Source organism: Rhinopithecus roxellana, chromosome 10 (genome assembly GCF_007565055.1).
Source record: "Rhinopithecus roxellana isolate Shanxi Qingling chromosome 10, ASM756505v1, whole genome shotgun sequence".
NCBI classification, from domain to species: Eukaryota; Metazoa; Chordata; class Mammalia; order Primates; family Cercopithecidae; genus Rhinopithecus; species Rhinopithecus roxellana.
Window position 1 is genome coordinate 57,044,966 of NC_044558.1, and position 22,150 is coordinate 57,067,115.

The window sequence follows — 22,150 nt, forward strand, 5'->3', positions numbered from 1 at the left end:
GCAGTAGGGTATCAGTCAAGCAGCGATTGAGGGTCCTCTCAATTTTCCACGAAAAAAATGGAAGGTGAGATAGGAGGAAGAAAAGAGAGGCTGGGATCTAAAGGGCGAGACCCTCAGGCCGAGCGGAGTTCACCGCGCAGTGAACCCCACCACGCAGCGAACCCGCTCAGTCGGCCACGCAGCCCGCGCTCCCCACCCCGCGCCCTATTGTCCGCCCAAGCCCGGGGTCGTGACCCAGCTGAAGGCGACACCGCGCCCAGGGCGGACGCGGCGTAGAACCCGGAGGAGGAGCCTGGCTGCCGCCGGCCCCTGAAACCTCGCCTTTGCCCGGGCTGGCCCCATTTCGTGACTCTCAAGACCCCGGCCTCTGTGAGAAGGGGAGCTGGGACACCCCCACCCTATGAAGACAGTCACATTTTGCCCCGTTCTCTCGCGGCCAGGCTTCCCGGGAAGCCAGAGCTCCAGAGTGGAACCTAGGGTTTGGCTATCTGGCAATGCCTCCTGCACACTCAGTTCCAGGGTGTTTTTTTCTGCCTGGAAATTGAAATACTGTATACTTTCCTTTCCCAATCCTTGATGCTGGGAAGAGGGAGTCAGAAAGGAGGAGTGAGTAGAGGCGACACTCTTCTGGCTTCACTCATACCCCATGGAGGCAGGCAGAGCTGACCCTAGAGGATGCTGCCTATTCAGGAATCTGAAAATTGTTGATGGGGCCTGGAAATTTAAAATAGTCCCTTCCTCTTTATTAGGCTCTGTAACCGTATTCACCCTCAAACATACTCTGATATTCCCTACCCATCCTTGTCTTCCCTTCCTCCCGATTTATCCTCTAGGCCTGGCAGAAAGGAAAAGCAGGAAGATGGGGTTGCAGAGGCCCTTATCCCGGCAGGCCTGGATGTGGGCTCTGCTGGATTGGCTCTCCGTTCAAAGAGCTACAGAACTGACACCAGAGAGAGAAGAGAAGAAAAACCAGGAGGACTGCAGGGAGACCCAAGGGCTCCTGACCTTGGAGGGGCGATGAGCAAACTCCAGATGGGCTTTAGTTTCTTTCTGCTCCCCAAGCTCCAAAGGGCTCTCAGCTCCTTGAGCTGTGCAGATTTTAAAATGTTGGAGGGCTTCTCACAGGTCTGTGGTTCAGAGTTCACCGCCCCCATTTTTAATTATCAAGAGGCAGCTAAAACTCCAATACCCGAGCAGCCACAAGCTGCAGGAGAAAAATCAAAATGGGGCTGGCAATGCTGGGTGGAGAAAAAGCAGGCTGAGAGGGGTGGTCAGCTCTATCAACAAGATTGGTAAGAGGTAGACTTTTTTTTTTTTTTTTTTTTTTTTTTTACCAAATCCCCCAAATGTTTGTTTTGGGCTCCTGCCCATCCAGATAAATCAAGCTAACAGATTAGGAAGTTCATAAAATTGTATTCTTAGGTAATGACATCCAGAGAGGTAATAAATATTCCCTCTGCTCTGGTGGCCGCTGGAGTTCTGGTGTTCGGGGATCTTCCATCTCTCGTTCCAAGCCTGAGAGGGGTCTCTTGGAAGCGGAACATTTAAATTAAAATTAGCTCTCCATAGGTATGGTGCCAGATAGAAGCTGTGGAAAACCCAGAGCGGTGGTTTTGTGAGTGCAATAGCATGCTCCCCCACGACTGGGCAAAAAGCAGAGAAAAAGATGGTACAGTTGCTCCAGCGCACTGCTCCTCCGGGTCATAGCACCCTTGATCTTAAGGGCCCCTTTCAGAGTCAGTCTCCCCTAATCCTAGAAAAGCAGAGAAGGACACCCTGGCCCCAAGCTCCCAGCAAACCTTTTAATTGTTTTCACTTCCCTACCACTCCCCCAACACACACACACACACACACACACACACACACACACACACACACACACCCCTAGCTGTGGGAAGCTGTCTCTGGATTTCAATCTGCCAAATCCAAGCAGAAAGAAAACTGAAGCACAGATTGCAGAGAAAACTTCGTAGGAAACTTTACACAAACAACAGCAAGAGACCCTCGGACAGGGAAAGTGCCCCAGTCCTTTTCCCTCAGTCTGACTTTCTCAGACTCTCTCTTTTTTGAGCCAAATTTCTTTACTCCCCAGGTACACAGACTCGGCACAGAAACGTCTTTTTCTCCAAGCAGAACCCCTCCGCTCACAATTGGATTTCCCGCCTTCACTCCCTAACACCGGGGATCGTGACAAAAATTGACTGGCAAATAGAGTTTAAACTTTTGTGCTCCTCACCCCCAGAGCAGACCGAGTGCTAACTACTTACATGTCAAAGGGATCTTTGGCCTGTGGGGATCTCCTGGCACTTGGAGAGAAGGAACCCTGGAAGATCGGTGTCGCCGTTTCACCCGTCTTCTTTTTACTTAGCCATTGAAGACAGAGGGATACAATGCACTTACAGGCATTCATGCGCCTTGCCTCTCCCATTACTCTGGGCAAGAAATCCCCAGTCCTACAAAAGCAGTGGCATCCTATCTGGAGACCAGGGCTGAGCAAGGGCTGGCTTGGGAGGGTCAGAGATGGGGGTGGGGGAGAGGTCAGAGGCGCTGCAGAATATAAAGGCAATGGGAGAGAAAATGCTGTGTCCTCCCCGTGAACCTGGGCTGTGTCCTCCCCCCAGCCTTTCCCCACTGCTCAACCCAACTTAAATAAAAGCTCAGCCCTCAGCTTCCAGTGAGGCTGTAGCAGCATCAGGCAGAGCAGCAGGGACCAAGACTGCTGGGGCTTGCGGCCCTTGGCCCAGATTGCCCCCCCCCAACCCTGCCTTGCCATTCTGGGTGTCGAAGTCCAAGGCAAAGGAGAACTTTGGGGAAAGGGGAGAAAATGGAGCCCACTGGAGGGAAGGCCAGAGGACAAAATCTTCAAACTCAAATGTAAGGGATTTTAGTTTGGGTTCATTTGTCAAGAATTATGGATTTCTGATGTTTCTCCTTTTCGGACCATAAAGGACAGAAGGAGACACACAGAGAATGACCATGTATGTGAGGGAAGAGGAAGAAGAAACAGAAGACATAAAGAAGGGGAAATAAAATAAGTGTTCCAACCCTTTTATGCTGCTTTTCCTCAACTAGAGTGTTCCTTCAGCAATTTCAGGCAAAAACTTAGGAAATAAAATGTAGTAATTTTCCCCCTCCTCACTCTCATCTCTTCCACTTTTGGGAGGAGAGGGATAAACTCCCTGAAAGTCACACGAGCAAACTTAGGAAAGAACCATGGATCTCAATTTACCCCTTCCCTGCTTTCCATCTTAGCTCCTTTACAGGCTTGAAAAGACACCCTGGTGCCCTTAGACCTTCCTTCCCTTTTCACAAGCGCAGCTAGAACCCCCTTTTTCTGTTCCAAGGGCAATCGCCTCAAGACGATAGGGGCTACAGTTGGATTTGGCCCCTAATTCACTTGATCACATAAAAAACTCCAGATAATTGTTGGCCTGCCTCCTCGCACTGTAGGCAGCATGTTTTGTTGTCTCCAGGGTACCACTGAGGGAGGAAAAGTAGACCTAAAGGACTAAGAGATTCCCCCCAACACACACACTTGTGAGGGCATGCATACACACACACACACACACACACACACGCACACACAGCAAGTAACATCCAGCAAGTGGTTCAAAAGGAAATAAATTCAAATCACACCAATGTGATTTGTACAACTTAGTGCTGCTGTTGCCTTTCACTCCAGAATTTGGGGATGGGGGAAGGGGTATCCCTGGCTTCCCTGCATGCCCTGGATCTCTTCTCCCTCTGTCTTCTACTTCCAATTGCCTTTCTTCTTGAAATATAGATAAATTATCTGAGAAGAAGCTCACCAACAGCCCTCCTCCCACTTTCTCCTAACAAACAAGCAAAAAATTAAGCAGGCCTTGCTAGGGCCTGGTTCTCAGACCAGAATTATTTGGGAGCCTTTGGCTTGAATGTATTATTCAGGTAATCCAGGCAAGATTTTTTGTTTCTTTTTTAGCCCCAAGGAAACAATTTTATTTAATTAATTTATTTCTTTACAGCCAGACAGGCTTGTTCAGGCTATCCCCATACACTGCCAGGACCTAGGAGGTTATAGAAAGAGAGGTTGGTCCTTGACTCTCCCTAAGTCTCTTAACACCTGGCAGGTCCATAATAGAAGAGAATAAAAAGGTAAAAATCTTTTATTATCTCCAGGCATCAACCTTTGAGGCCTATCCATAACAAGGGTAATTCCCAGGCCTCTGGCCTCCACCTTACCCCTTTTTCCAAGCCTAACCAAACAGAGAAGGCATCCTGATAGGTCACTTTGCTGCTTCAGAATCACCAGCTCGAAACCTTTCTTCTTTTAAGAACTCAAATGTTGAGGGGATGTCTTCCTTAATCCCTCATCCCAAAAGAGCCCTAAAGATGAAAGAAAACTCTTCTTCCCACTCCCTAAACTTGCCCTCTTGTCTACAAATTAGGCAGGCCTACTCAGCACAGAGGAGGGAGAAGGGAAGAGAGAGAATATACAGAAAGAAGAAACTGTACCTAACTATAGAAAAGTGAGACACCCCCCACCCTTAGCTCCACTGAAGTGCCCCCAGAGGAGTCTGGCCTCTCTGCAGACTCAGGGGGAAGCAAGGGGACTGGAGAAATTAGCCTTAATCTTCCACATCCCCTCTTCTGAAGATCCCATACCCCAACCCTTTTGCTGTTTCTTCTAAGGACATTGGAAGACTAATGGAGAGCTAAGATTTGTGTTTGTTTAAAGTAAACTTAGGCAACTATAGAGAAGATGGGATGTTACCAGGCCAGAGAAAGGAGGGGGATAAAAAGAAACCATCAGACATTGACGTAAAACTAATTCACATCCACTGGTTTATTATTGATCACGGGGCATTTCACATCAACACTAAAATTCTTTATTGCAAGTTTTACAATAATCAAGTAAATTCAGTCCAAAAACACAATAACCACGATGGGGGTGGGGAGAGATTCTACCTATAGACTGCCTCTCTGAACTGAAAGTTCGTTTTGATTTTCTTTTGGCTCCTCAAACTGAACAGCTCTGAGAGGCTCTCCAGATGCATTTAGCTTTGTCTGCTGTCTTTGCCCCCTCTCCTCCCGCACTCCCCCCCAACAATAATACAAAAGAACTTCATAGCTTTGTTCTCCTTAAAATGACTTCCCCCTCACTAACCTCCCCTGGTGCATTTTCAATGCAAAAGGCCTAAGGAAAGAGGGGGGGAAGAAGGAGGAGGAGAAGTATGAGAATTGGCTTTAAAATCTTTTTCCTTTTTTCTTTTCCTCATTTCCCCTGAAATTCACCCAAACCAGACTATCACACCTTGCAATATATAATTTTTGCAGTTTTTTTCTTAAAAAATAAATAACCCCCCAAATGGCCTTAAAAAAAAAAAAAAAAAAAACACCCAGCAGGTACCATGCTAAGACAACATCACATGCTTAAAAGGGTCCTTAACAGTGGAAGGCAGAGGAGGGCAGGGGGCTTGTTTATCTGTTTTGTCTGTTTGGAACTGACAAGGGACAAGGTGAGAGGAAGAGAGAAAAGAACCGATATATATATATATATTAAATTCTATAAATAAGAGTCAATTTGTGTGTGAGGGGAGGGTGGGGGCATGGGGTGGGGGCAGGGGTGTGAGTTATGTTTTATAACCTGGTAATGTCCTCTGCCCGTTGCTGCTCCGGCGGCGTGGCGCTCTGGGAGTGGTCTTCAGAAGTACCCGGGGTAGCTGCCGAAAGGGTGCTGGGCGCAGCGCCGGCCGGGGGTGCTGACCTGACTTTGGTGTTGGGGAGTCGGTGGTCCTTCTTCCATTTCATGCGACGGTTTTGGAACCAGATTTTGATCTGCCTCTCAGAGAGGCACAGCGAGTGGGCGATCTCGATCCTTCTCCTTCGGGTCAGGTAGCGGTTGTAATGAAACTCTTTCTCTAATTCCAGGACTTGCTGCCGGGTGTAGGCTGTTCTCGAGCGCTTGGGTTCCCCTCCGTTATAATTGGGGTTCACTGGGGGATGGGGAGGGGAAAAGCAAATAGTGGGGTTCAGAGGCAGCAGGCACCCCGCCCCCCACCCCCCATCCTCAGCTCTGAGGAACAGGAGGAGGGAGTGGTGGAAATAAAGTCATCAAGCTTAAATGGGTTATAAAGAAGTTGAAGGAAGCTGAAGACTTTGTAGTGTAATAAGAGGGGAATCCTCATTGTAACGACACTGAATTATTTATGCGCCCTTAGAAAGCGAGCATAGTTTTCACACATACATAACAGATCGTAGCACATGGCTCGGACTGCCCAGAGTAGCTAAGCCATAAAATTTATGGGGGATGTAATTACCCATTCTCGCTCGTAAATCCAGTTCAATTGTGCTAACCCAGAGTCGCTCCTGGAGAGAGAGGGGGAAGGAGAGAAAGGAGGACGGGGGCCAGAGGGGGCCGAGGAGGGTGGGGAGAGCTAGGGAAGAAGGGGGGGGGGGAGCAAAAAGCAAAGTTGCCTACCCGTGCTAACGTGAATTTTTTTCATCCATGGGTAGACTATGGGTTGCTTGCTGGCGGCGCTGGAGGGATGGTCTGGGGCTGGCTGGCTGCAGGCTGGCGGGGCTGGGGACGGGGAGGCGGAGGCGCCTGAGAGAGGCGCCGGCTCGCAGAGCGACTGTGATTTCTCGGGGTGGTGGTGGCCCGCCTGGGCCGGCCCGTGGCCTCGCGAATTGCCCGGCCCCTGGAGACTGGTGCAGCTATACTGGCGCTCAGGGTAGCTAGGGCGCGGAGGCGGTGGTGGGTACAGCTCCTGGTGGTGATGCTGGAATCCCGATTCCCTGGTCCGGCCGTAATATTCCGGACTGTGTTCAGGGATGTAGCTATTTTGCGAATATTCTTCGCATGGAGGAAATTTCGGATCGATGTAGTTAGAGTCCATCAAATACGAGCTCATGATCATTAATTTCTGGAGTGGAAAATAATTTTTCTCGCTTTGTCGTTTTTCTGCTCCATAAAGCCCTCCTACTAGCTAGCGACCCTGTAAAGTTACTTTCACCATGTGACTCCGCCGGCCAATCACACGGAGCAACCCAGTCCCCGGATAAGGAACCGAATCGCTTTATTCAAAATGTATCCAATTTTTTTGTGTGTGTAGTGGTGGTGGTGCTGGGGGGTGGGTGGTGGTGATGTGGGGTTAGCTGGCAGGGGTTGGGGTGCCGCCAGTGCACATCCCACCAGACTGACAACCCTCCCCTGCAAAAGGAGATGGGAAGCTCCCGGCTCCCCTCCAAAGCCCGGGCATTGGGGGGCTGTAGGGAGGCAGTGATTCAGCCCCCGCCCAGGGTCTCCCCTCAGGCCTCTGCTGGGCCCCGTGGGCCTCGGCTCTTGAGCTTTTCCAGAGGTCTCCATTCATGGCGATTGTGTCTCAGTCTGTGTAGGTCACCGGGCAGCGCCCCTCTTTCGCAGGAAGAGGAAGTTGAATGAGGACTGGAGTGGAGGTTGGATGGGGAGGGGCCCAGGCTGAGCCGAGGAGGCTGGAGAGCCTGGAGTACCCCCCATCCAAGGATACCAGAGTCCAGCCCTCTTCCCCATACACACTCACCCAACCCTCTGGCCATGGGGCTGGCGAGGCAGGGTCCCAGCTGGACCAGGCAGGTAGAGGCAGCGGGATGCAAATGATTCTGACGTCATTTCTGGAGGTCTGGGGGTTGAGCCCCCGCTGAAGAGAGACAGGAAGTGGTTGGCAAAAGCAGAGTTCAGAAGTCTCGCCTTCCCCTGCTACCCACTGACCCTCCCTGCCCCAGCCCCAGAGCAGAGAATCTCTTCTACTGCTGGCTCCTGTTTCCACTCCCCATTCAGCCTGGCCTGCTATTTTCTGACAATTATCTCCAAGGAGATGGGGCACAGAGGAGAGCTTTCTGCCAGGAGTCAGTGCCCTCTGATGGTGCCCAGCCAAGACCCTGAGAGTTCTTTCTCTGTCCCCACAGAGGGCAGACCTAGCTAATAGGGAGGCCTGTGTGGGTAGAGCCTGCTTGCTTCTGGCTAGGAGCTGTATCCGTGTAACACGTGTGTTTACATGTAAACACGAATTCTTAAGGGCCAGCTCCAGGCTGCTTTCCAAAAACGGAAGGCTAAGCTCACCAAGTTGGGGAGGCAGGGCCAGCCTTGGGGGTCTCCAGCCCATTCACACCCCCTTCCCTCTCTCTGCCACCCACTCACAGTAGTACTCTGATGGAGGAGGGTGGCAGGGCCATAGAGGAGGGAGGGGGCCAGGAAAAGCTGCTTTCCTAACCACCCCACCCCCCAGCTAGGGGTGGCCCTGTCAGGCCACTGATTCCAATTAACTGATCGCCCATAACTCAGAGTTGGGGGGGGTAGCAGAGGGGAGAGCCCAGGGAGGGAGCCGGGTCCCCTTGTTGTACTTGATAACAATTATAGTTTAAAATCATAGCTTGCCGAGGCTTGGCTATATTTTACTTGATAACAATAAAAGTGACACATAAAGTTAACTGTTTATGTTTTATTTATTAGACTAAATCTGCCAGCGGTGGTAGGAGCGCTTGCCTCGTCGCTACAGCTTTTATAGGGCTGTAAAACGTCATAAATCAGTCTCGCGGAATCGCCCGCACTCTTTGTGTCGGCGGCGGCGCGGGGCTGGCGGCCGCTGGCTGCCTGCTCCCTCCTTTCCACGAAAAGTCGTAATGTGATTTTTTCCCCTCTGATTTTATTATTATGATCGCCGCCGTGATTAGTCAATCTACCTTTAATTCGCCGCCCTACGCTGCCTCCTCCCAGCCCAGCCTGGTTGACACTTGAATAAGTACCTTTTAAAACGGCATAACAACTATTTGAGGGTTTAATTAGAACATCTGCAATTAAGGGAATAAGGAGGGGAAAGGGAAAAAAAATAAAGCCCTTGTGAGAGGGAGACTGAAGGCAAGAGATTCCCATCCTTTTTTCATCACCTTTGGGATGTTGGAGAGGGTTCGCACTTCCAAATTAGGGCTTCCCCAGAGGGCTGGAATGAGACGGAAGCTGGACCACAGGCAGTGCCCAAAGGGTGCCGATTCCCGCCTGGGCCCTCCCTGCCTTCCCTCTTCTAATGTTTAGGTCCCCAACCCCACCCCAGGCTCAGCAGGGCCAGCGCTTAGCTTCCAAAGAGCTGGCTCTTGGGGGTCCCTGAATACTCTCTCTCCAAGAGGACAGTGCCCATCCCCACTGTCACCTGGCCAGGTGAAGGAACAGGAGTTCCCCAGAGGCTGACCACCTCTTATGGAGATTCCCAAATTCTCAGAGTTGGCTGAGAACCCTTGCCCACTCTTGTCTGGAACCCTCTGCATGTGAGGACAGGCTGATTAGGTTGGAGAGGAACTTGAGACTGTGAGTGAGGGGGCAGAGGAAGACTACTGCTTGGTTAACAGTGGTTTGGGTTGTGTGAGGGTTGTCTTATTTTAATCATCGATGGTGGGGGTGGGTTCATTAAAAATTGCTGGAAGAGGGCAAAGGGAAACCAGTGCTGAATCCTAGTACCTAAGTCTGAACTATAGTCCCAGATGACTCCATGGGGAAGTCCAAAGCTCAGCAAACTTTGGTACCGTGGGGAGAGGGTTGATGAAGAGGGAGGAAACCGGGCCCCACTCCCTGTCCCCCTTCTAGGCCTGTACCTGGATACAGCTGCCTCACCTGGAAAGGTGAGCTGTGAGCCTGACTCTCCTCCTCTCAGCCCTCACACTCAACTTCTACCATCCCTGCCCTGGCCCTAACCTTCTTTTCTTCAATCTTCACCCTCCTGGACTTGTTAAGGAGTCCTCCTCAATATGTTGCCTGTCACATCCCATCCCGGCCAGGTTTCTGAACTTCTGCAGGTGGGTCAAGGAGACTGACTTTGGGCCAGTGTAAGTAGTAGACACAGAGGGTTCAGATGCCCCCAACTGAATGTCAAGTCTGTCTTTGGTTATTATGGTTAACATATATGCATGCACGCTATTAATATTTATTAATATATTAAATGCCTCTTTATGCAGCTATAAATATGTAGAGTTCTCATTCCAGGTTTGTGCAGCTAATTCAACATGCACATCCAGAAAGTGAAATCTCCAAGGTTCCCCCAAATGTGCCCACACTCATCTATATCATTTACAAAACAACAACAGCAACTCCCTTTGGGCTCCTATAGCTTAATGGCAAGGAAGTCGCCTATCACATGGGTAAAATACCACACACATACACACAAACATTTTCACCTGGATATTATTACAAGCACAGAAATAAAATCCGTTCGAAGGGCTTTTGCACTTAGCAATGGCTTAATTGGGAGGGGGTGGGGGTACTAAAGCAGCTCTCATCTGTGATGAATCCTTGTATCTGGTCCTGGCTTCTTTTGTGTTTCACCCTCCTGCCTCCTGCCTTGCTGGCCCAGGGACCGCACCTCTGCCCTGTCCTCCACCTTACTTTGCCCCAGTTTTATTTATTTTTATTTTTTCTGACTACCTTTTGCCAGCATACAAATGCTCTCTGCAATTGCCCCTCCACCCCATCTCCTTTCTAAATCTCGATTTGGTTTCTCTTTCGGAAACACATTTCAGTACAAAGTGCTTCCCTTCTGACATCGCTGAAGAAAAATATGTGTCCATTGTGTGTGAGGCCTTATTGTGCCTGGATTACCATACTGACCGTTGGATAACCCATATTCCTCCCCTCCCCAGTAACAAGCTGCCGGCTGAGAGAGCTCAGCGGCTCCACAGATTCTCTGCTGCATTAAAATCTCACCCATCTCTGATTTTTCCAAGGGAGAAAAATAAATGGGTGAACCAATTCAGGATTTGGAGGGCAAAGGGAAGGAAAACGAGGGTCATTCCTTTCCCTACTCTTTAAAATGCAGGGTTTATGTGTGTGAATGTTGTTGTTGTTGCTGTTTTAGGGATTAAAAATTGTAACATGTCTGTTTACTTTCACTCATATAAATTGACTTTTAGATGTTATGCAATCAGGGAATTCATTTCACTTTGATTTTTTTTCCTTTGGGCAACTTGAAAACCCCAAACTAAATCAAGGCTCCTATCCCATTTTTTTTCGTGTGTGTGTGTGTGTGTGTGTGTGTGTGTGTGTGTCCCTTTCTAATGCCCCAGCGAGGGCTAATGTATGCAAAAGAATATGCAAATGCTTAATTGATTTTTTCTTAAATCTCTTGTCAGTAAAAGTAATGAATTGGTCTAAAATGATTTTAATAACCTGGATGTGTCACCAGAAAATACTCAACCTTTTTTCTTCTCCTGGAATAGCTTATAGTCTAGCAAAAAAAAAAAAAAAAAAAAAAAAAAAAAAAAAAAAAAAAGCAATCATGGAATGTTAATTTGCCCCCCTTTAAAATATTGAAGATGAATTTCTCTTGTTTGTTTGGAGACCGTAGGCGAGGTCCTCTCATGGATTTCCCCTGCCTTGCCTTGCCTTCCTTGGAATTCAATTTTCCTTAAATCTCGTTTAAAGTGGCTTTTTAAAAAGTGGCCGCATTTTAATATTGGTTAGACAGAGTGACCTGCATTTCACCTCGGGTGTTTGACTTGTTCCAATAGGTCACTGCCATGGGGTTATTGATGAGGAAACTCCATTGAAATTTGTCTCTTCGCAAATGGCCTTTAGATCTTCCAGCGAGTTCAATAACTAGTTATAATGTGGAAGGGGAAAAATGAAGGCCCTGGGCTAACGAATTTGATGTTTCATTTTTATGCTGGAGAAATTGTTAGTTAGAGATTGGGTTCCCCACCACCTTCCTCCCTCATCCCAGCCTCATTGACCCCCACCCCTCTTCAAGACTGCTTTTTAAAACTTGGTTTGGGGTGTCCCTTGCTAACTTTGATGCAAGCTTTAATTCTTCATATTATGAAAATTGTTGCTGAAACTTCTGATGTGTGGATGCAGGAACCTTGCTCTGCTGCAGGTTTGTAACCTGAATTTCTTGCTGGGGAGGGGGAGTTTTATTTTTCAAGGAACCTAAATTTGGCTTGAAAAGATCTAGAAACCAGGCTGGCCTTAGGTTAGTTTATGGAGGGCTCCCTGGCCTGGTCCTCCCAGTATTAAAGAGATGACAGGAAGCTGGAAACACTTTTAAGAGTTTATGAGGGTATCTCAAAGTGCCTTAATCTGTTCTTGGCCTTTGAACTGCCAGAGACCCATGAGATTAGGCACCCAAGAGCAAAGAAGGCAGAGACTGGGAAAAGCTAAGGATAGAGAGAGAATTCTATAGCAGGCAAGGGAATCCTGGGTCCTCTCCAGGGTCAGCGTCAGAATTCATGGGGACTCAGTCGGGTCACCTCTGTTGCTTCACAAGAAGGGTGATCCAGAAAAGCTCAATTCCCGAAGACCATGCATTTTAGTAAACTGGAGAGAGTCGAGGAAAAAGTGGGGTGTTGGAGATTTTATAAGCTTTCCCTTTTTCTGGAGTTTTTAAGGGAGGGAGATGAAAAGGCAGAAGAAGGGATCGGAGGTCTTTATTTTATTTTCCCCAACCACAGTCAAGTTGGAGAACCCTTGACTCCTCGAGAAACCTCTGTGAGAAAGAACTTTGGAGAGCGCGGTCTCCTGGGCTGACCCAGCGGTATCAGATCATTACCATGATTAACCTCAATAAGAAGAACATCTTCCCCTCACAAAACACAGCTCCCGGGGTGCCTTTTTTTCCCTTCCAGGAACTGTTCTTTCTCCTTTCCTGCCCAAAGGGATCCAGTTTGCTCAGCCCCAAGCTCCCCGTTTAATAACCCCGTCTGCCTCGCACACCCCTTCCAAGCCTCGGCCCATAGATCGGCATGCCTTGAATCCTGGGTTGGAGGAATCAAGGCCGAGACAGATTTCTAAGTGCCTGAAACTGAGGTGTCACCTCCCTCCATCCCGTCAAACCCAGAGGCAGCATCTTGATGCCATTTGGGTTCGCAAACTTGCCTTGGCAAAATCGTGGCACCAGTGGGATCTGGGGAACGGCCTTCAACTGCAATTGCGCGTCTCAACCCCACAAAAATGGGAAAGTCGGAGAAAGGGCCATCGACGGTTTCAGGGTCTGGCCTGGGAGAGGGCACCAGAGTCTGCTCTTCCCAGCCAAGTGGGAATCAATAGCGATGTGTTATAAACTTCCCCGAAGCCCCTCCGCGCGCTCTGTTCCTGGCGGGCGAGCCACGTCCCTAAGCCGCTCGCCAGCCTCGGCCTGCACCTTGGCCCTCTCCTCCGAACCCGGGACCCCCAGCCTCGGGCCTCGCCCCCTCCCTGTTTTAATTACGTGATTGATTTCCGCTTTGGCCGCCTCGGGACGCCTCTCCCTCCGACTGTTTAAATCTTTCGGCTCCCTTTTTGTATTTCCGAGTCTTCCCGGCGGGCTGTAATTTAGAGTCGGCCCCTCGGCTGCCGGCGCGCACCTCGCGGCCTGGGTCCGGGGCGGGCTGCGGCCTCGCCCTACATTCCAGCGAAATGGTCCCGCCGCGGTGCTCGCGCGGCAACCGGCTCTGCAGCGGCCCGGTGGCGCGGTACTCTCAGGCTGTGGTGCTGCCCACTCGCTTTCTGAATTATTTTGTGCTCCATTATTCTCTGATAGGAAAACGTTCCCTGTGTGAGTTATCCCTTCAGGCCTGGCCTCAGAGCTGGGCTCTCCGCGGTTCTGTGCTTTTCTCCTCCCCCGAATGAGGTGTGTGTTGGAAGGTCAGGATTGAGCCCGGAAGAAGCGCGACGCCTGGCTCCAGGCTTGCGGGGGAGCTCCCCTTCGCCCCAGACACCTGGGCCCTGCGCTGGCGGGCGAGAAGCACCAGAAGAGACGCGAATTCGGCCACAACTTTACGCCAGTCAGCGCAAGAGGGACCACCCCGCTGCGGCCCCTACCCCGCAGTAGGCGGTGGATCTGACTTTCGCTCCACAGCCCAGAGGCCCCCTCGCCCTGGCAGCCTCAGCGGGCACCCTGCAGCAGCCTGGGGTGGCTGCGCCCACCTCCGCCCGGGAACACGCTGTTCAGCCCCTCCACCCGAGGGATTGAAGGTGAGGCGAAGGAAGGGAAAGAGGGGAGAAATTGATGAGAAGAGTAGACTTAGGGTGAGAGGAGAAAGGGGAAGACAAGAAATGAAGAAAAGGAGCTCCTTCTCCCACTGTGGCTGACTTCTTTCCATTTCTCTTTTTCCTCCCCAAACTGCTGGTTTTCCACTTAATCTCTCATTTATTTACAACAAATAAACATTGCTCTGCTTATTCTCCTACGTTGTGTTCATTCTTTGATCTTTTCTAACGAGGCAGCAATGAGTTACTACTAACAGTGTGTATATATGTATATACAAGGACAGAAGGGGATTGGGAATGTCTTTCTGACTGGGAAGAAGTTCAGTGACACTCGATTTGGCCACAACCTTCTCCCTGTCCCCTGACCTACGACACCCCAATACTTGCCCCCCACGCCCCCTCCCCCACAGCAATGTTGCCGGGTAAATAAGAGTCCGCCTGCCTGGCTATTAGGATTCTGGAGACGTTGGCATCTGTAGCAATCATTAGTCAAAGCCGCGGAAGCCAAAGGAGCCGAGGAGTTGGACAGAAAAAATCTTGGAAATGATATACAGGAGCCGCTGAGGCATCAATCCCAGCCGATAAGAGCGGGGTTGCTGGGAGCAAGGCGGCCGCTTAATTGGGCCCTGGGCACCAAGAACAACTGGGGAGGAGGAACCTATGGGTTGTGCAATAACCCTGGCATCATTTGGGCACCCTACAAAAATTGTTGGGGACTTGATCCCCTTTTCCCCCACATTTCAAAGGCCCAGTTGGGGTTGTAGGGAGACCTACAAGCCCCTGTCAGCCTCTCGCCCTGGGGATCCAAGAGGAACTGGGCTGGAGGACTCTCCCCTTCCTTCTCTCCCCCTTCCTTTTAGTGGCTACTTTGAGAGGTAGGGAGCCTCGGCTTGGATCTTGGGTCACAGAGGCAGCCTGGAGGCAGGCTATGACCCTTAGAGTCGGTTTTTGGGGGCAGATAACTCAGTGGGACTAGCTTTGGAGATAGTCTTGGAAATAGAGACAGAATTACTTGCTTTAGTAAGCTAAACATCCAAAATATATTTTTTCCCTACACCCACTCACCTAATATCTTTGTATATCACAGATGCAGAGATAGAGAGGGAGACAGAGAGATGCAGTAAGTTTCAGTCCTTCTAGAAGGGAGATCTATGCCCCTATACACAAATGCATGCATTATGAAACCATCCCTAAACATATGTCCAAACATGTAAGTTTTTCAGCAAAAATGCAAAGACTGTAAAGACCTCTAAATACGTAGCTTCAATATGTAGCTATTTTATGGGTTAGGATCCTTGCATAAATCTAGATAAAATTTTCAAAATGCACATTGAACACACACATAGTTCTTTCCAACCAAGAAAAAAATTCCCAACTATTCACTAGGTGTTTCAAGAGAGTTGTACCAATACATCCTAGCATATACATCCAACCACTATAGAAAGATTGGTAAAGTGCACACAGGAATTTGACCGAGGACCATTATGTTCACTATGGTTCTATAAATCTAAAGATCTATAAATCTGCATTTAAACGTGGAGTAAAAAGGAGTATAAAACATACATCCTGATATAGACGTAGAACGAACTATCTACAAATACATTTTCACATATATAACTATAGGAGTGCCGAGCTCTCTGTGAAGATTATTTGCATGGAGTCCTAGGAATGAAGAGGAATCTCTAGTGCTTGTGGATTTAGGGTATCCCAGTCCAGGCTTCTCTGAGAAAGAAATGAGGATGGACTAGAGCCTTCACAAGTACTAAAAGGGCCCAGGAACTTATATAATCTATGACATATTTCCAGCATATAGGGGCATTTTACCTGGTAATGAATATAAGCCCTGATGCCTGGGCCTGAAAGATTCCTGACCTGATCTGGCTTGAACTAAGGCTGAGTTAGAGGGCTCTTAACTTCATTTTCTTTCAGCTCCTTAGCGCCAGGCTCAAAGGAGGGACTTGCCAGGGAGGGGGTGGGGGATCCTTAGGAGGGGAAGACTCATTATCTTTAGGAAATGGAGCTATTTAATAGGTAAAATATATTGTTTGTTTGGTAGATAGAGATATAAGACGGCTGGGGGCTTACACACACACACACACACACACACACCTGCACCCATCTCTTAATTACAAAAAACCCAGTGACAGACTGCAGAGCTCCCTCCATTCAAGCAGTACATGATGGGGTTCCCCTATGCCCCCCATCTCCTCTTATTCCTAGCTCCCATGAACTCTTTCTCTTATACATCTGAGGTTCTACCTTGTCCAAGGGGGTTTGGGGCTTGGGGAAAGAGTGACAGGGAGAGATGAGCCCCAGAACAGAAGAGTCCTGCTATCTACAGCCAGGCTCTGAAGCTATTTACCTTCAATGTTAGTTCCTTTGTGATTGAGGGGTTGGGGGACCAGGGACTGCATGGGCAAAAGGAAATGAAAGGCTGCATTAGTTTTTAGGGGAAAACTTTGAGGGGAAAAAAAAAATCACCAACTAGCCTTTTAAAAAAGAAATTGGAGGCAAAGGATTTTGAAGACTCCAGATGCTCTGTTATATTTCTCCTTTAGTTTACTGGGGAAGGGAGGAAAGGAGGGGCCTCAGGTGGGCTTGGGGAAGTGCAATCCAATCTACCAAGCCTGCTTTGGGGGAGAGTGATTTACAAAGCAAAACCTCAGATGCTACTTCCTGAAAAGTTACCAGATCAAAACACCCTCCTCTAGGTGTTTACGACCCTGTCTTTACTCCCAACAGGAAAAGCACCCTCAATAAAACCTCAGCCCATGTCCCCATCCTCCACCCAGGGGATGGGGAGAGACACAACATAAAATGAAAGACCTGACCCTTACTACTCCCTACACACACACACACACACACACACACACACACACACCCTGTATTTTCAAGCCAGAAAGTTGACTTTTAAAAGAAGTATTTACTAGACAAGATTTCTTTCTAATGTCTGAGCAAGGGAGCCCTGAGGAGTTTGGAGTTTGAGCTTGGAACAGCAGGAGAGGGGGATTAGATCAGATAAGATTCTGGCCTGTTTAGACCCTCCATGTCTCTCCAACTCCCAACAACTCAATCTGGGACAACATGACACTGATCACAGAAAGCCTGGCTGCCACCATCCCTGGAGTCAGCTCTAGGGTTTGGGTTTTCCAGAAAGGCAGAAGGAAGGAAACTCAACAGCTGCTCAGGGAGGCGGAGCTTGCAGTGAGCTGAGATCTGGCCACTGCAATCCAGCCCGGGCGACAGAGCGAGACTCCGTCGCAAAAAAAAAAAAAAAAAAAAAAAAAAAAAAAAAAAAAAACAGCTGCTCAGGGCTTGAGGGGTGGGGGTGGGGTAGGGAGGACAAATGGTTTCGAAGCTGGGCTGACAGGAAGAATGGAGTGGGAGGGAAGGAGTGGGAAGTTGGTTCCATGCTGCTTACTGTATGCAGCCCAGGCTTCTGACCTCTACCATACCATCCTTGGGCACATATATGTATTTCTGTGTGTTCAAGTATTCTGGTGTTCAGGGCCAGGAACTAGGGGAAATGAACCCTAGGGAAGAACCAAGCCTGAATTGCCTCTCTCAGACCTGTGGCGCAGAACTGAAAGGATCCTAGGTGACCAGGCTACACATTTCAGCCAGCCCACATGGGGTTGCAGATCACTGTAGAATTTTTTCTGTACATGTGTGCAGGTGTAGAGAAGCAGCCTTTTCCCTGCACTGGCTCCCTAGCATGCCTGGAGCAGCGGACTGGCTCAGGGCCCAGCCCAAGTGTTCAACCTCTTCTTATAGCTGCTAAAATGTGATCTTTTTTTTTTTTTTTTAGTAGAGACGGGGTTTCACCATGTTAGCCAGGATGGTCTCGATCTCCTGACCTCGTGATCCGCCCGTCTCGGCCTCCCAAAGTGCTGGGATTACAGGCTTGAGCCACCGCGCCCGGCAAAATGTGGTCTTTAGAGGCTGAAGAAGGTCCTGCATTACCGAGTTCAATTTTCCCAAGTCCCACATTGCACAGCCACACTGCTTCCTCTGAGGTATCTCTGTTCCCCTTTTGCCTCTCAGTGAACCTTAGGATTGGAAGAGGGAGATGATTACAAGGGTTGTGTAGGGCTCAAAAATAAAGAGATCTGTATCACCCAAGTTCCTCAGCCCAGACCTTGTCTGGCAATTCCTTGGGTTCCTGGGGCCCCATCAAAGCAGCAAGCGGAGATATTATCAGAACAGACACCAATCTGGGTCACAAGGAGCCAATAAAAGTGGGGAGGGGTAGGAAAGGATGTGACTTTCTTGGCTCTCAAATAGCCTTGTCTTCTCCTTAAATTGAATCCCTCACCCCAAAACCCTAGTTTGGCATCCTGATTCCAGATTTTCTTTCTTTACCTCAAAGGGCTTCAGGGGCCCTAGTCCCACTAAAGAAGAGGCTCAGGGTGGTGGTACTTGCCTTCTCAGCAAAAAAGACCTAATTAAATCATAGAACAATGATGTTTCGGCATTCCCCCTCTCAAAAACTCAGTCCAAAGCAGCTATGGAAGAAGAGCAATAGTCAAAAAGAGAAAGTTTACCTAGATATTAGGAGGGGTCGAGGCACTCATAAAATCTCTTTTCCCAGTGCCTGTGTGGATGGAACCAATCTCCCCCATCTTTGTTTCCTAACTCTTCACGAGAACTGGTACCCAGTGTGAGAAGTCCACACTGAGGGGAGAGTTGGTTTCCAACAACCTGCCACACCATTCACTGGGGAAGAATAAGTGTGTCCTTTAATCCTAACTCATAAAAGAGGAAAATGGGTCCAGCCGCGGTGGCTCATGCCTGTAATCCCAGCACTTTGGGAGGCCAAGGCAGGTGGATCACCTGAGGTCAGGAGTTTGAGACCAGCCTGACCAACATGGAGAAACCCTGTCTCTATTAAAAATACAAAATTAGCCAGACGTGGTGGTACATGCCTGTAATCCCAGCTACTTAGGAGGCTGAGGCAGGAGAATTGCTTGAACCCAGGAGGCAGAAGTTGCAGTGAGCTGAGATCCTGCCATTGCACTACAGTCTGGGCAACAAGAGTGAAACTCCGTCTCAAAAAAAAAAAAAAAAAAAAAAAAGGTTGGACACGGTGGCACACACCTGTAATCCCAGCACTTTGGGAGGCTGAGACATGTAGATTACCTGAGGTCAGCCTGGGCAACACGATTAAACCTCGTCTCCACCAAAAATACAAAAATTAGCTGGGTGTGGTGGTGGGCACCTGTAATCCTAGCTACTTCGGAGGTTGAGGCAGGAGAATTGCTTGAACCCAGGAGACAGAGTTTGTGATGAGCCGAGATTGCACCATGGCACTCCAGCCAGGGCGACAAGAGCAAAACTTAGTCTCAGAAGAGGCAGATGGAGCTGTGTGGTTGAAGGTAACTTGGGAAGTGAGGGCTCAATGACTTCTGAGAAGAGCTGCTCTTTTTCTGGCTTGTCATCCTTATCTTTGCCCCCTGGCCTGTGGCATTGTCCCCAAACCAGCTCCACCCAGAAGACAAACAAGGAAGGGAGTGTTGAAAAACTCCAGCTCAGTCTGGACTATCCTTCCCATTCCAGTCCTCTTAATGCCCCCAGGGGAGGGCTTTGAGGTCCAGGTGGCACAGTCCATCAGAACTCCTGCCCCTTAGCTCAAAGAGGGCAAGAGATCAGGAAGAGAAGGGGAGGAGAACCCAACCAGAAAATTCACTCTGAAACAAAGCTCTGGAGAAGGAGTTGGGGGAGAATGCCCGGGTCTGGACCCAGCAGTGGACTGACTCAGGGCCCAGCCCAAGCGTTCAGGAAACACAAGCATTTCTGTCATAGATGTGCACTCCCTGTGCCTCAGATGCTCCTACTCAGCAATAGTTTCTCGCCTATTGCTTGTTCTTGGTCTAATCCATGTAAACTCAAACACTGAAATCCACACCTTCAGTAGCTGTACCTTCTGATGGCTATTGGCCAGGACATAGGATCATTACCTAGTCTATTATTATTATTACTATTATTATATCCTGTTAAAAGAATGGAAGAGGAAGGGGTTTAAACAAATCCATCAACTATTTAATGTGGAGAGTGAGGAGAGTCGGAATTCTCTGTGCTCATTCCTTTCCAGAACCCTTAACTAGCTCAAAGTTATTTGACAAACGAGAGGTACCAAACACAACTTTCAAAAAAAACTCCACTTTTGCTCCCTTCCTAACTTTATCAGCCTGAGGCAGTCTGATAGAGCTAATGGCTATTGGAGCATTTCCAGAAAGATAAATCAAAAGTCCTCTCCTCTAATCACCCCACCTGCCCTCATGAAAATCAGAAGAGTGAATACTTGTAAGTGTATGGGGAATAATCACAGCCATAATTTGAATTTAGGGCTGGAGTTCATATCCGCATTTGCTCTAAAGTCTAATTTAGAGTCTACAACTACAACACCCAGAAAACTGGGTAGAATCACGCTGGCGAACGTGGGAATAATCCAGAGGTTGCCCCCACAACTTCACATCCTTGTGCATTTGAGATTGACTCCCAGACACAACTTTGTAAGAAATTGAGGAGACAAGCCAAAGACTCCTGAGATGGTTCAGGGACTGAGAGAGGAGGCCAGAATATGCTGGGTATCACTCCAGCCTTCCAAACCTGAGATAGGGTAAACCCACGAGCTAAGGCTGTGGTGGGAAGGGAGGGAGGGAGGAAGGAACAGGGCCGGATGGGAAAAGCGAGACAGAGACCCAAGTATTTTTTGCTGATTGGTTGATGGGGACCATGTGACCTTGCTTAGTGCATTTCTGATTGGTTGCTTGACCTCTCCTTGGGTTAAAGACCTAGGAACAAAATTGAAAGCTTTCCGGGTTGGCTGGAAAGCTTGGCACCTGATTGCCTGCCCTTCCTCCCGATCCAGAGGGACTCCAAATTCGGATTTAGGATAGTGGGTGGGAAAACCAAGAATTTCAGGCCTCCTTTGTGTTTGCCTTGTTTCCAGGTGGAAATTGAAACTGTTTTTACAAAACAGTAAAAAGCTGAGGCAAACTATTTGAGGGGAAGGAGAATCAATTATCACAGGAAGAGGGGTGGTATTTAAATGGAACTTTTGAGCCTAAAGAACAGAAAAGGGGGTGAAGAAGTCATCAAAGGGCTCAAGGGACGCTGTGTAAATCTTTAAACACCCTCGAATGCCCGTCTACACAGAGAGGAAGGGAATGGGACTGAGATTTGGCCGGGAGTCAGGACGAGTGTCAGGGTGGAGTCTTGCCTGGATGTGGGACTTCGGCCCTGGCTAAATTCCCCGTTAAAGACCACTGCACTCGCTCCCTAGAGCCCTGGGGAGGCTGGAGAGAGGGAAAGAGTCAAGTTACAGACCAAGAGAAACTCCCGTCGCCCTGCTGCTTGGATAGGAAAGTTTCCAGAAACCCTCAAAATCACAGACTAGAGGGAAGGAGCGAGCCAAAAAGGACGGGTAATGAGGAAGGGAGAAACTGGTAATTAGTTTTTTCCAATGCGTTGCTGGAGAGAATTCCCTGTGATCCTAGGGAAATAAAGGTATCAGGGAGGAGGGTGGGGGAGGCTGAATCTTGGCCGAGACTGAGGCCCTGAGGGATGGCGTCAAGGGAATCCTCCATGTCGGGTTCCCGAGCTCCTCATGCAAATGAGAGACCCCTAGACTGAAGGATGGGGCTCAGCTAAGACTCTCCATTTATTTGGGCCTCTGTACCCCCTTCATTCTCCCAGAGTCTACCTGCTTCTCGGTTCTTCCTCAGTCCCTTGAGCAGCAGGGGCGAGGCTAACAGCATTCCCTCCTCATCCCCCAACAGCACCTTTCCACAAGGCAGGCGCCCAGACACCCCTGCTCCCCAGGCATGCCCCCGCTTCTGGAAGGTGCAGATCTGGCTCAATCCCTCTGCTCCCCACCCCTTTCTCCCAGCCTGGAGGAGTTGCCCTATGGGTCCGCTGGCCTTCAGCCCTGCTTCCAAAGCCCTGGCTATTCATGGCTGGCCAGTACAGGAGCCTGAATTCACATGTTGTTTCTTTCCTGGCTTAGCTCCCGGTGACACAGGGAGGGATAGCACTCGCAGGTGTGGAAGACACGTGCCTCTCATGCCCAATGCTTCTGCTGCTCCTTCCTAGAAACCTGAAGAGCGCCCTAGCATTAGGATTGACCCCAGGGTGCAGTGCTCAGATTGGGCCCTGCTAGCTCCATCCCCGAGGGGCTACTCT

The 22,150-nt window shown here is 49.2% G+C and overlaps 1 protein-coding gene across 2 annotated transcripts in view; it reads right to left on the minus strand.

The window, feature by feature from the left end:
• Positions 1-4,801: 4,801 nt before the first annotated feature.
• HOXC4 (homeobox C4) overlaps positions 4,802-22,150 on the minus strand; it is a 61,500-nt gene continuing 44,151 nt past the window's right edge. For both annotated transcript variants that reach the window (XM_010373872.2, XM_030939465.1), the window contains exons 2-3: positions 6,461-7,658; positions 4,802-5,975 (exon numbers count right to left, since the gene is read on the minus strand). In XM_010373872.2, coding sequence (XP_010372174.2) covers positions 5,620-5,975; positions 6,461-6,899 — 795 coding nt within the window. In that variant the 5' untranslated portion in view covers positions 6,900-7,658 and the 3' untranslated portion in view covers positions 4,802-5,619. The remainder of the gene's footprint in view (positions 5,976-6,460; positions 7,659-22,150) is intronic.